This window comes from Thamnophis elegans, chromosome 1 (assembly GCF_009769535.1).
Source record: "Thamnophis elegans isolate rThaEle1 chromosome 1, rThaEle1.pri, whole genome shotgun sequence".
In the NCBI taxonomy this organism is placed as follows: Eukaryota; Metazoa; Chordata; class Lepidosauria; order Squamata; family Colubridae; genus Thamnophis; species Thamnophis elegans.
In genome coordinates this window covers 167388714-167401589 of record NC_045541.1, presented here as the reverse complement: position 1 = coordinate 167401589, position 12876 = coordinate 167388714, and the positions used below count along the sequence as shown (strand labels likewise).

Here is a 12876-nt window from a genome sequence, read left to right as displayed (position 1 = left end):
AAGAGACAATTGGACTTTCTGGTTTTTCTTTGGAGACGTTTCGCTTCTTATCCCAGAAGCTTCTTCAAGAAGTTTTGGACAACCATGATGTGGATGACACAGAATCTCCATACCAAAGGTGGGTTGCTACCAGTTCGCATCGGTTCAGGTGAACCGGTAGTGGAAATTTGGACTGGGTCGCCGAACCGGACAGCAGGCTTGGTACGTCCCCAGACTGGTTCCCGGTTGCCCATGCTGTTGCCGGCTTGTTTTTTAAGTCATTTTATAATGTCCTGCGCATGCACAGAACAATTTATAGGCAACTGTGCGTGCGCAAGCAATGTGTGGCATGCGTGCACGCAGCGAACCGGCAGTAATGCCAGCAGCCACCCACCCCTGCTCCCTACAAAGTAAGGAGTGTTTCTGGTGTGTGTGTGTGTGTGTGTGTGTGTGTGTGTGTGTGTGGTCTAGCATCCTGGTTTCTGTAATAGTCACCCAGATTCCCATTCACCCACCCAAAAATTTCATATGCAGGATCTGAAGACAATAACTTTTCTTTCATCCCCAGCATTTAATATTCATCAATACAATGCTGCTGAGCGAGGCTGTTTTTTTGCTACCGAAAGAAAACTTAATAATAAACTCAACTTTTTCCATGAATTTGCCTGATCCCCTTTTGTGACTATTTTTCCTGAATACAATTCAGTTCTTCCTTAGGCTTCAGATAATTGCTGAGAACTTTAACCCAGAAGATATTAGACTGTAAAGTTGGCGGGAGCCACTTAAGTTTAGTGGGAGAGGCTGATTATTACATTCGGAGGGACCACTTCAACATGTCTTCTATCCTTCTGCAAAAATCCTCTTTATCACCAGTGCAGCTTCTAAACTTAAATCAGTGTTTTTTTCAAACTTGGCTTTGGAATTCTGGGAGTTGGTCCCCGCATCTTAAATTGCCAATTTCGAAAAATACTGCCTTAAATAAAGTTACCATCTTCCACAAGTGTTATGAGTGCAGAACCACCTTCAGCCTCTGGATGGCGCCATGTGCTGACTAGTTCATAGCTGGTGGGTCTCCTTCACTTGCCAATACAAAAGTCCTTGAAGATGATTGCCAAGAGCTCTTCGGTGCCCACTTGGCCTGTCAGCCGCCCTAGTTGTCGCCGTGCCAGTCGCAGCTGCTCTGCAGCCAACACCAGATCCGTAAGCTGGTACTCAGCAAAGCATCCGAGGGCCTCCAAGCACTTCTGCAAGCTGAGCTGGTGACGTGCCTGCGTTGGACTGGGGGAACCAGTTCGGGGATCTCCGCACCTGCAGAGTGAGAACATTTAAGATTTGCAGTTCTTAAGCAGATGATTTATCGGCATGTATGAATTATGCTGGGTTTGTTACCTGCATTCATAGGAAACGGGCAGCATCTGAGCATCTACAGTTGAGATACACAGAAGAATGCAATAGCAATAGCAATAGCAATAGCAGTTAGACTTATATACCGCTTCATAGGGCTTTCAGCCCTCTCTAAGCGGTTTACAGAGTCAGCATATTGCCCCCAACAACAATCTGGGTCCTCATTTCACCCACCTCGGAAGGATGGAAGGCTGAGTCAACCTTGAGCCGGTGAGATTAGAACCGCTGAACTGCAGATAGTCAGCTGAAGTGGCCTGCAGTACTGCACCCTAACCACCGCGCCACCTCGGCTCAACAAGATGCAACATCAACAAGATGCAACATCTGATCAATATGTATAGGTAGTCTTTGACTTGTGACCATAAGTGATCCAGAATCACAGTGATAAGTTGTGGTGGTCATTGATCAGGTCATCCATATGGCCATGCCTGATTTTGCAACCTGTTTTGCAGAGGTCATTAAGCAAACCCGTTTTATTCAATGGGCGTCTTTTTTTGCCAGAAACTGGGAGTAAACACCAGAGATCGGCAAAAAACATTGAATATCACAGTGATAAATGTGAGCTGGTCATCAAAACATCCAAAATACAATCACATTGGACGGGCGGGCAGGGGGGGGGGGGGGAAAGTGACACTATTAGAACTCCAGAAGTGGGCAGGTCCATCATATCTTCCTGGGTTTGTTAGCCGCCCTGAGTCCCTCCCAGGGGTGGGTTTCTCGCCCCGTTCCAACCGGTTCGGTTGGAACAGGGCCGGCGTCGTCCTCGTGCACGTGCACGGTGCACGCATGCGTACTAGCATCTGCGTGATGCTCCAGCTGCTCCTGGACGATCGTGCAGGCGCTGTATGCGTCCTGCACATGCGTGGAAGCGCAGAACTCATCAAAACCGGGTAAGGACCGCGGGCGGGTGGGCGCGCCCTTCGCCGTTCCCGGAAGTTACTTACTTCCGGGTTCGGCGACCAACTGGTTCGCAGGGACCGCCGCGAACCGGTTGAAACCCACCCCTGGTCCCTCCGGGAATAGGGCAGCATATAAATGCAATAAACCTTTAATAAACCTTTAAACCTTCAAATGGTTGCTAAGTGACTGCTTGTTAAGCAAGGCCTACCTGTATGTACGCCTAACGTTGAAGGTTCTATCTCCAATTCCCAACAGCTTAAATTAAGATATTATCTCAGGTCACATCCACACAACTTCTCTGATGTGCTCCACTCTCATCGTGGGGCCGGTATGAAATATTGCCCTTTATTCTGTAGCTATCACACTATTCCACTTACTACCATGTTTCCCTGAAAATAAGACCCTGTCTTATTTATTTTTTGCCACCAAAAAAGGCACCAGGTCTTATTTTGGGGGGACGTTGTCCACTGACTCACCTCATTTGCGCGCGTTGCCCCCGGCCTCCCTTTCACTGTCACTTCTTCAGCAGCCAGCAAGGCTGATAAGGCTTTCCTGACGCCCTCTGCAGTTGATAACAGAGCTCTGGATTGATTTGGAACTCTGTTATCGGCTGCAGAGACCCTCGGTAAAGGCTTGCCAGCTGCAGAAGGAATGGGCTGGCAAGGCAGGGAGTCAGGGGGTGCGAGGCCTGGCTGCATCTGTCTGAAGGTAAGTAGTAGGGCAGCTCCAACCCACAACCCACCCTAACTTAATTTTTTACCTTGGGGTAGGTTGTATTTTCAGGGAAAGATGATATGTACCCCCAACATGCCCAGGCTGCACGGTTCTCTGTACAGCATTCTAAGGAACATGATTGGCAGTTCCCTCATGGGATGGTTCAGCCGCCGCCCAACATCATCCACCATGTAAAAAATGCAGGTCATGGGGTTTTTAAACGTACACTATATTGCCATAAGTATTCGCTCACCTGCCTTTACTCGCATATGAACTTACTGTAAGTGACATCCCATTCCTAACCCATAGGGTCCAATATGATGTCGGTCCACCCGTTGCAGCTATAACAGCTTCAACTCTTCTGGGAAAACTGTCCACAAGGTTCAGGGTTAGGGTTAAGGTGTTTATGGGAATTTTTGACCATTCTTCCAGAAGCGCATTTGTGAGGCCCACAATGATGTTGGACGAGTTTACGAGGCCTACCACTTCGTGGCTGAGTTGCTGTCGTTCCCAAACACTTCCACGTTCTTATAATACAGTTGACTGTGGAATATTTAGGAGCGAGAAAATTTCACGACTGGATTTGTTGCACAGGTGGCATCCTATCACAGTTCCACGCTGGAGTTCACTGAGCTCCTGAGAGCGGCCCATTCTTTCACCAAGGTTTGTAAAAACAGTCAGCATGCCTAGGTACTTGATTTTATACCCCTGTGGCCATGGAAGTGATTGGAACACCTGATTCTGATTATTTGGATGGGTGAGCGAATACTTTTGGCAATATAATGTATGTTACACATCCACCCTCAATTCTTCCCACTGCCTTTTTCCCCTCTGTTCTCACATGCGTGCCAGCTGTTCCTGCAATGCATTCAGGAAGGCCACAATCCCATCTCCAGTTCTGCAGGACAACAAGCAGGCGGGGCCTACACCAAGTCTGTTGCAGGTCTTCAGGAGATCTGCTTGGTCTTCTTCTCCGAGTAGGTCCATTTTGTTCAGAACCAGAAGGTAAGGCTGCGTCTCATTTGACTCGCTGGCAGGCAGGACATCTACCATGGACATAGTTAAGTGGCCAGGCTGTTCAGCTGCTACTTTCCCATCCAAAATGACCAGAACAAGGTCAGCATCGCAGACCCTACAAGGAAATAATTTTTTTTTAAAAAACCCCAAACCTTAATTCTCCCTTAAGCTACATCCTCAAAAATCGTCGTTCATTTCCTAATTATAAACTTCCGCTCTGAGAGGCATCTTAAGGTTTATTTTAAGAGACGTTCCCAATGAAAAGATGCAGATCATAAAGAAACTGAAGCTTTCCCCATAATGCAGCCTTAATTAGTACACATATAAAAACAGGGTGGGAAGGAAAGGCGCTTAAGAAATTCCTCTCTGGATTCCTCCCCTTCCTCTGTTTTGAACGTGATGATAGCCAGATGTTCTGTCTGGACCACATTTATCATGGCTCCAAACCAAAGCATTTTTCTCCTACATGCTTACCCTGCACTTTGCGCTAGGAAAGCAAGCATCACTCCCTTTTCTTTGGTGGGTGTTTGAGGCCATGTCCAGTATGCTGGGGAGTTCTGAATCCACACATCTTGAATTTGCCAAGTTCGAAAAATACTGCCTTAAATAAAGCTCCCATCTTCTGGATGGGTGCATTCCGGCTACAGTACACTGTAGTTGCTGGTAATCCTCAACGTATGGCCGCAATTGAGCCCAAAGTTTCTGCTGTTGTTAAGTGAGATTTGTCCCATTTTACAACTTTTCTTGTTGGAATTGTTAAGTGAATCACTGCAGTTGTTAAGTTAGTAACATGGTTGTTAAATGAATCTGGCTTCCCCATTGACTTTGCTTGTCAGAAGATCCCAAAAGGAGATCCCATGACCCCGGGACACTGCAACCGTCATAAATGTGAACCAGTTGCCAAGCGTCTGAATTTTGGTCACATGACCTTGGGGCTGCGGCAAAGGTCGTAACTGTGAAAGATGGTCACAGGTCACTTTTTTCAGTGCTGTTGTAACTTTGAACGGTCGCTAAACGAACTGTTGTAAGTCAAGGACTAGCTATAGTTGTACAAGTAGTCCTTAACATATGATCACAATTGAGCCCAAAATTTCTGGGGGCTAAGCAAGGGGGCTATTAAGTGAGTTTTGCCCCATTTTACAGCCCTTTTGCCACAGTTGTTAAGCGAATCACTACAGTTGTTAAATGAATCATGTGGTCATTAAGTGGATCTGCCTTCCCCCACTGGCTTTGCTTATCAGAATCACTCTGGGAAAGTTTCAAATGCTAATCAAATGACCCCTGGACAGTGCAACTGTCATAGAATAGAATAGAATAGAATAGAACAGAACAGAACAAGAACAGAATAGTATTTTTCAGTGCTGTTGTATCTTCAAATGGCCACTAAATGAATGGTTGTAAGTTGAGGTCTACCTGTAATAAACACGTTTGCCTACAATGAAATTAAGTGCTGCAGGCATCCAGACACCATTGCTTGAATTAACACAGAAATGCTAGTTTAATGTGTAGCAGGAAAAGGTGGCCTTCGTGGGAGGGATGGGGGGAGGGCAGGGACGAGTAGAAGATGAAGTCATGAAGAAACTTGCTTGCTGGATCTAAATCTATTTAATTTGGGACTTAGGCCAGATGTTTGCTTGTGCCTAACCACAGCAAAAGTGTTCTGACTTTAGCTTCCCCAAACCATGAAACAACTCCTCCTGACAAAAACCCCTTTTTATTAAGTTACTGTGACTTCTGCTCATTCACATCTAGCAAAGTCTTTCAAGGGAGGATTTACAGTCACAGACCTTATCTGGCTTGAAGAGCTGACAAAAATTTGGCAAGGAGCCTTGGAGAGTCATGAACAAATTAAGGGAACTAATTGCATTCTGGAAACTCCACTCCCCTTTCGCTCTTTTATTTCCTCTGGGAGGGCCATTCAACATCCACCTGTGGCTTTATTCCCAAATCGACGCCTGTTCCTTAACTGTTCCCTTCGTCTGTCCACTCTGCACATGTGCACACTGGGAACAGGCTCCAGCTGTTCATCTGCCTCACTTATGTCTGACTCTGAAGGCAGCTGATAACTGGCATGTGGCTTTGGCCCTCTCTCTGCCTCCGACACAGAGCCCTCATCAGAGCCTTCCCCAGACTCCAGGACTGGCCCATGTTCCTCCCCAACCTCCCCGCTGTCCAAATCTGGTGGGCCACAAGAAAAGCACAGCTAGCTACCTGCTTGTTCAGCTGTGTCCCCATGAGGTTGCCTCCATCGCATACCCAGCCCATGAGACAGGAAGATTGGGAAGATTGTCCATAATAGGAGTGTAGTTAAAGCAAGATTTTTCTCCTCATTCTGACACACTCCAAAGGCAGCTTCAAGATGCATTAAGATCTATCAGGCTCTGTCAGGCATTACACTGGGGACTGCAATGACTGCGGATGGAGGCAAATCAAAGCAGGAAAAGGATGGATGAGTAGGGCAGCCAATTTCATGCCAGCACAGGTAGTGTTCAGCTTACAACCACTTGTGTAGCATGTGTATGATTTACTTTACAGCTGCGGTAATTCACTTTACAATCGTGGCAAAAAAAAAGGTTGCAAAATTGGGTGCAACTCATTTATTTCTAAACCTTGCTTAGTGATGGAAATTCTGATGTCAATTGTGGTTGTAAGTTGTGGATTACTTGTAAAGTTTTTTTTTTTGCTTGCTCAAAGGATGGATGGATAGCAGTCTTCCTCAGCAGAGGGGAAAGGCCCTTAAGACAACCACAATTAACCACGACTACTTAAGTGAAATATCTAGAGACAGTTTATCTTTGACTTTTCATAGCTGCATAGCCAGGGGTGAAATCCAGCAGATTGTGACAGGTTCTGGAGAACCGATAGCGGAAATTTTGAGTAGTTCAGAGAACCAGCAAATGCCACCTCTGGCTGGCCCTAGAATGGGGTGGGAATGGAGATTTTGCAGTATCCTTCCCCTGGAGTGGGGTGGGAATGGAGATTCTGCAGTATCCTTCCCCTGGAGTGGGGTGGGAATGGAGATTTTGCAGTATCCTTCCCCTGGAGTGGGGTGGGAATGGAGATTCTGCAGTATCCTTCCCCTGGAGTGGGGTGGGAATGGAGATTCTGCAGTATCCTTCCCCTGGAGTGGGGTGGGAATGGAGATTCTGCAGTATCCTTCCCCTGGAGTGGGGTGGGAATGGAGATTCTGCAGTATCCTTCCCCTGGAGTGGGGTGGGAATGGAGATTTTGCAGTATCCTTCCCCTGGAGTGGGGTGGGAATGGAGATTCTGCAGTATCCTTCCCCTGGAGTGGGGTGGGAATGGAGATTCTGCAGTATCCTTCCCCTGGAGTGGGGTGGGAATGGAGATTCTGCAGTATCCTTCCCCTGGAGTGGGGTGGGAATGGAGATTCTGCAGTATCCTTCCCCTGGAGTGGGGTGGGAATGGAGATTTTGCAGTATCCTTCCCCTGGAGTGGGGTGGGAATGGAGATTCTGCAGTATCCTTCCCCTGGAGTGGGGTGGGAATGGAGATTTTGCAGTATCCTTCCCCTGGAGTGGGGTGGGAATGGAGATTCTGCAGTATCCTCCCCCTGCCACGCCCATCAAGCCACGCCCACAGAACTGGTACTAAAAAAAATTGAATTGCACCATTGTGCATAGCTGACCGCTATTGGATGTTCCCTCCTTACATTTCTATGTTCTATATTGTAATATTTACTGCATGGTAAAGGATGGCTCCCAATGTATAACCCTCCCATTCTGATCCTCCCCTTCCACAGTTCCTTTCACCTCTGACGAGCCCTGCTCACTCCTTCCATCTCAACCACATCTGTGGTCTCTCTCAGGCCTGCCGTGTCGCTCAGCACCACAGGGAATCCACCAATGTTCAAGGCAGTCTCTACCACATCTCGTGTGGTCCCTGCCACCGGAGAGACTATAGCAGTTGGCTTTTGACCTAGAGAGAAAAGGTTGTATCAGTCAAGAAGGGGAAGAAAGACAGTGGGTGAATTCACATGATATTCTTAGCTCAGCTTAGTTACAAAATTTAACCCACTTGCTCGGTTCCTGCCATACAACGAACCATAATCTAATCCAGGCATCCCTAAACTTGACAAGTTTAAGACTTGTGGATTTCGATTCTAGAATTTCTCAGCCAGCCATGCTGGCTAGGAAATTTGGGGAGCTGAAATCCACAAGTCTTAAAGTTGCCAACTTTGGAGACCAATTGTCTGGATACGCCAACATTCTAAGCCAACACCCGGAACACAAGATAAAAAAAATTCTCTTTAGAGATCCAGTGATGTAGCAGTGTAACAATGTTGAACCAGGTCCAGTGAGATCCAGGTCTAATCCACCCTCATTTACCAAAGCTCATTGGGTGATTGTAGGCCAGTCACTCTTTCTCAGCCCAGCTTCTGTCCCAAGATTGCAATGAGAAAAATTGGAGGAAAGAGCTATCGCTTAAACAAACTCCTAAAGAATGGGTATAATTATAAGGAACAAATACATTCACTGAAGCGCATTTTTTTCTGAGGCTGCTAGGTTTTAGTTATCTTGGTTAAGCTACATAAACTAATCCAAGCCGTAAGTGCAAACTTTAACTTCCGAAAAACCCCTGTGGAGACTTTATGTGTGATTGTTGGAAATAAATACTCTATTATCCTGATTTGTTTTGCAGCATGCTCATTTCCTTCTAGATAGTTTTTTTTTATTATTTAAAATAACATTGGGGAAAAGATAAGCTGTGAGGGAATATCCACATATTGGGAATCCCAGCCATTAAGAGTTTCCTGAACCATAAGTGGTTGTCATAACATTAAAAAAAAAACTCCCAATATAGCTTAGAATCTCCCTTAAAGCTAATGGGTAAACATTTTTCTGAAGGACACTTGAAAATGTTTCCAGCATCTGGAAACCACCTCCCTAAAACAATTTAAACAAATGAAAGCGAACACTCCTTGACTATTTACAGAATAACACAAAGCAAAATTAAAACGAGTCTCCGCAAAAGGGCAAGAAGTAACAACAGGGAAAGGGCTTCACACGCTTTGGGTGAAAATACATTTGCTTTGCATAGTGTTGGTTTATTTGTGGTTTGGTAAATATTCTCATAGTGTAGTCATGTTGACCTTTAATATTCTGTCCAAATGAATCTTCCTCTGATGTGCAGCGGGGAGGATTACAGCTTCTTAAAAATACATTTCCTATCTGACAGGGTGCCTTTACCTGTCTATGATTTTTAATAATTCACTAGACCAGCGGTCTCCAAACTTGGCAACTTTAAGCCTGGTAGAACTCTCAAAAGAGCTGAGTAGCTCAAAGAATAAAAGTCAGTGTATTAAGCAGGATGTACCTGTCATGGAAGCAAGAATGGTTTGTAAAAGTAGAAAAGAATTAGAATACATAGAATATATAGAATAACAGAGTCAGAAGGAGCCAAGGTGGCGCAGTGGTTAAATGCAGCACTGCAGGCTACTCCAGCTGACTGCAGTTCTGCAGTTCGGCTGTTCAAATCTTACCAGCTCAGGGTTGACTCAGCCTTCCATCCTTCCGAGGTGGGTAAAATGAGGACCCAGATTGTTGTTGGGGGCAATATGCTGACTCTGTAAACCGCTTAGAGAGGGCTGAAAGCCCTATGAAGCTGTATATAAGTCTAACTGCTATTGCTATTGCTATTGGTACCTTGGAAGTCTTCTAGTCCAACTCCCTGCTCCGGCAGAAAACTCTATACTATTTCAGACAAATGGTTATCCAATCTCTTCTTTAAAATGTCCAATCTTGGAGCATTTACAACTTCTGGGGGCAAGTTGTTCTACCGATTCATTGTTCTAATTGTAAGAGAATTTCTCCTTGGTTCTAAGTTGCTTCTCTCCTTGATTAGTTTCTACCCATTGCTTCTTGTTCTACCCTCTTCTTGTTCTACCCTCAGGTGCTCTGGAGAATAGCTTGACTCCCTCTTCTCTATGGGAGCCCCTGAGACCCTGGAACACTGCTATCATGTCCCTCCTAGTCCTTCTTTTCATTACATTGCACATACCAGCAACCATTCTTTCTATGTTTTAGCCTCCAGTCCTCTAATCTTCTTTGTTGCTCTTCTATGCACTTTTTCTAGAGTCTCAACATCTCAGAGAAATACTGTGAATGGTATCAGTGTAAAATACCTGTAATGAGATGTCCTTTTCTTTTTGTTATTTCATGCTTTAACCATTGTTTTCTTAACAATTTCTTCTTCTTTTTTAATAGTTTTGTGTAACATTGCTAAAGCTATCTTAGGATTGCTCTTTGTTACTCCAAGGACAAAGTAGTGTTTTTAAAATGGACTTCCTTGTTATTGTTTTATTTCCTTGAATTCTTTCAGAGCAAATCGTAGTATTGTTAATAGTCTTAACAATATTATTTTCCTGGGGGAATCTTTTACATGCTCTATTATTGAACAAAATTAACAGATCGGAGGAAAGGACCCTGAACTCTTCACTAGAACAGATGACATACAGTATATACAAAGATACGGATTTGAGTATTTAGAATTACTTCCATTGTTAAGAAGGGAAAGGGAAATTCAAACAAAATCGCAGCCTTGATATGCAATTCTGTCAGGGTTACATCAATTATATAGTGTAGTGTACTATTTCTGAAATTAGATTTTGATTGCTTTTCAATGGCAAAAGAGTGTTATGGGATAATTCAGGCATTAAAACTGATTTAAAAAAAAGACGATTAGGAAGATTTAGATAGATGTTGTGATTTTTACTTTAGACCAAAATATGGGGAAAAAAATTGTTATGGTTGGTCACATAGAGCAGGCCATCACGCACTGGCCATGCCCACACCCAGTTTAGGGAAGAGGAAAAAAGTCCTGATAAGTCACATGACGCCACAGTGACGTGAATTTGACACTCCTGAAATAGACAGTCAGATGTTCAGAGAGGATTTGGCATTTTATCCAACTATCAACTCTTTCTGAAGGACCTGGGATAGGCAGCTGTTGTGGTTTGATGGCGTTAAAGGTACTATTGCAGCATGTAAGTTGTTCCACGTAATCCTGCCCTTTGCAATGGTCCAATGGGGATTTTGTCACTGCCAATGGTGTTCAAATGGTGCATCAGTTGTTTTAGAATTGCACCTATTATAATTGGTACTATCTTTGCTTTCTTCTGCCACAGTCGTTCTATTTGCAGGACTTTGTATTTTATTATTTTTTCGCCAGTTCTTCCTCTCTTCTGCTCTCTCTAGGCCTGTGATGGTGAATCTACGGCAAGCTTGCCACAGGTGGCACACAGAGCCCTCCCTGCAGGCAGGTGAGCCATTGCCCCAGCTCAGATCCACCGCGCATGTGCCAGCACCTCCTGCCAGTCAGCTGATTTCCGGGTCTCTGCTGCACATGCGTGGGGAGGCAGGGCGCATGCGGGAGACACGCACGCATGTGCAAGGGATCACACAGGCATGTGTGGAGGGTATGGGGGTAGGGGGGCAGCGCCTCTCCACACCCCCTTTTTGCTCCCAGGAGGCTTCAGGGAGGCCTGCTAGGCTCAAAATGGGGTGCGGGGGGGTGTCACACACACATGCATGGGAGAGGGGGGGATCACGCACACATGCACATGGGGTCGGGGCATGCAAGGGGGAGTGTCATTTGTTTTGTTCCGTTCTGTTTCAGTTTGTTCTGTTAATGAAATAATGGCAAAATCAACATTTTTAAAACAGGCTTCATCTCATCTGGTAACTATTCCTTTGTGTTGATGGTCTTAGATTTGTTGTTCAGAGTTTTGAGAAGGCTTCTCTTAAAAGGTGATTGATGAACCTTTTGGCAAAATCCTGAAAGACTCCCGCCTTCATCCCTTGACCACTCTCTGGCTACCCACCCACCGACTCCACCATTTCACATGCCCCCCAGTGCTACTCACACAACTGGTTGAGAAGGCTGCTCTTCCCAGCATTAGCAGGCCCTGCAATGACTACATGGACCCCATCCCGCAGCCTCTGCCCACGGCGGCCATCTTGCAGATGCTCCCTCAGCTCCTTCTCCAAGGCCTTGACAGCATTTTCCACTATGGGGGGGAAAATACCATACTTGACCAGCCCTTCCTCCATCCCTGGCTTCTTTCCCTCCTTGCCATTCTTTTGGAGGACTAGGATCTTACAAGAAATCCTCTGGTTTCTTTCCTGGAGCTTGCGTCTATGGAAATTCTCAATCATCCAGGTCATGATTGTCCCAAAGGTCCTTTTCAAAAATCAACTGGACTTTCTTGGGTTTTTTGTTTTGTTTCATTTTCTTCCTTGAAGATGTTTTGCTCTTCATCCAAGGAGCTTCTTCGGTTCTGGCTGAGTGGTGGAGAATTCCATATCCTAAAGCCAGAACTGAAGAAGCTTCTTGGATGAGAAGTAAAATGCCTTCAAGGGGGGGAAAAAGAAAGTAAGTCCAGGTAAGTCCAAACACCTCTGGGATTTCCTGGGACGTGTTCCCCAAAAGGCAGCTTGGCCTCAGTGTGTTTCTAACAGCAATTTCCAAAGAAAACGAAAAGAACCATCACAGGGGTGTACAAGAACTGTAGCAGGTATGTGCAAGGAGTGATTTAAAAACACAAGGGGATGGCCACAACTGAGCTACTGAAGCTCTGGTCACTTTTTATGTGTGTGTGTCATGTAAATACCGTATTTTTCAGAGTATAAGACGCTCCGAAGTATAAGCTGCACCTAGCTTTGGGAGAGGAAAACGGGGGGGGGGGGGGGAAATGCCTCTGCCTCCCAGGAATTTGCCTCCTGCAGCAAACAGCAAGTTTCATTATCAATTTCTGCAGGAGCCTCCCAATCATCAGCTGTTTCAGGCTGCAGGGATTGCCATAGCCTATTGCAGCCTCCGCAAGCCCCATTTTCCCCATTTGC

General features: G+C 45.5%; 1 protein-coding gene across 2 annotated transcripts in view; it reads right to left on the bottom strand.

Annotated features, from left to right (window-relative positions):
* Positions 1-530: 530 nt before the first annotated feature.
* GTPBP3 (GTP binding protein 3, mitochondrial) overlaps positions 531-12876 on the bottom strand; it is a 28721-nt gene continuing 16375 nt past the window's right edge. The window contains exons 6-9 of one of the 2 annotated variants that reach the window (XM_032238782.1): positions 11898-12041; positions 7786-7951; positions 3839-4129; positions 531-1287 (exon numbers count right to left, since the gene is read on the bottom strand). In XM_032238782.1, the coding sequence (XP_032094673.1) occupies positions 1056-1287; positions 3839-4129; positions 7786-7951; positions 11898-12041 (833 nt within the window). In that variant the 3' untranslated portion in view covers positions 531-1055. The remainder of the gene's footprint in view (positions 1288-3838; positions 4130-7785; positions 7952-11897; positions 12042-12876) is intronic. The other variant, XM_032238787.1, reaches the window with a different exon arrangement.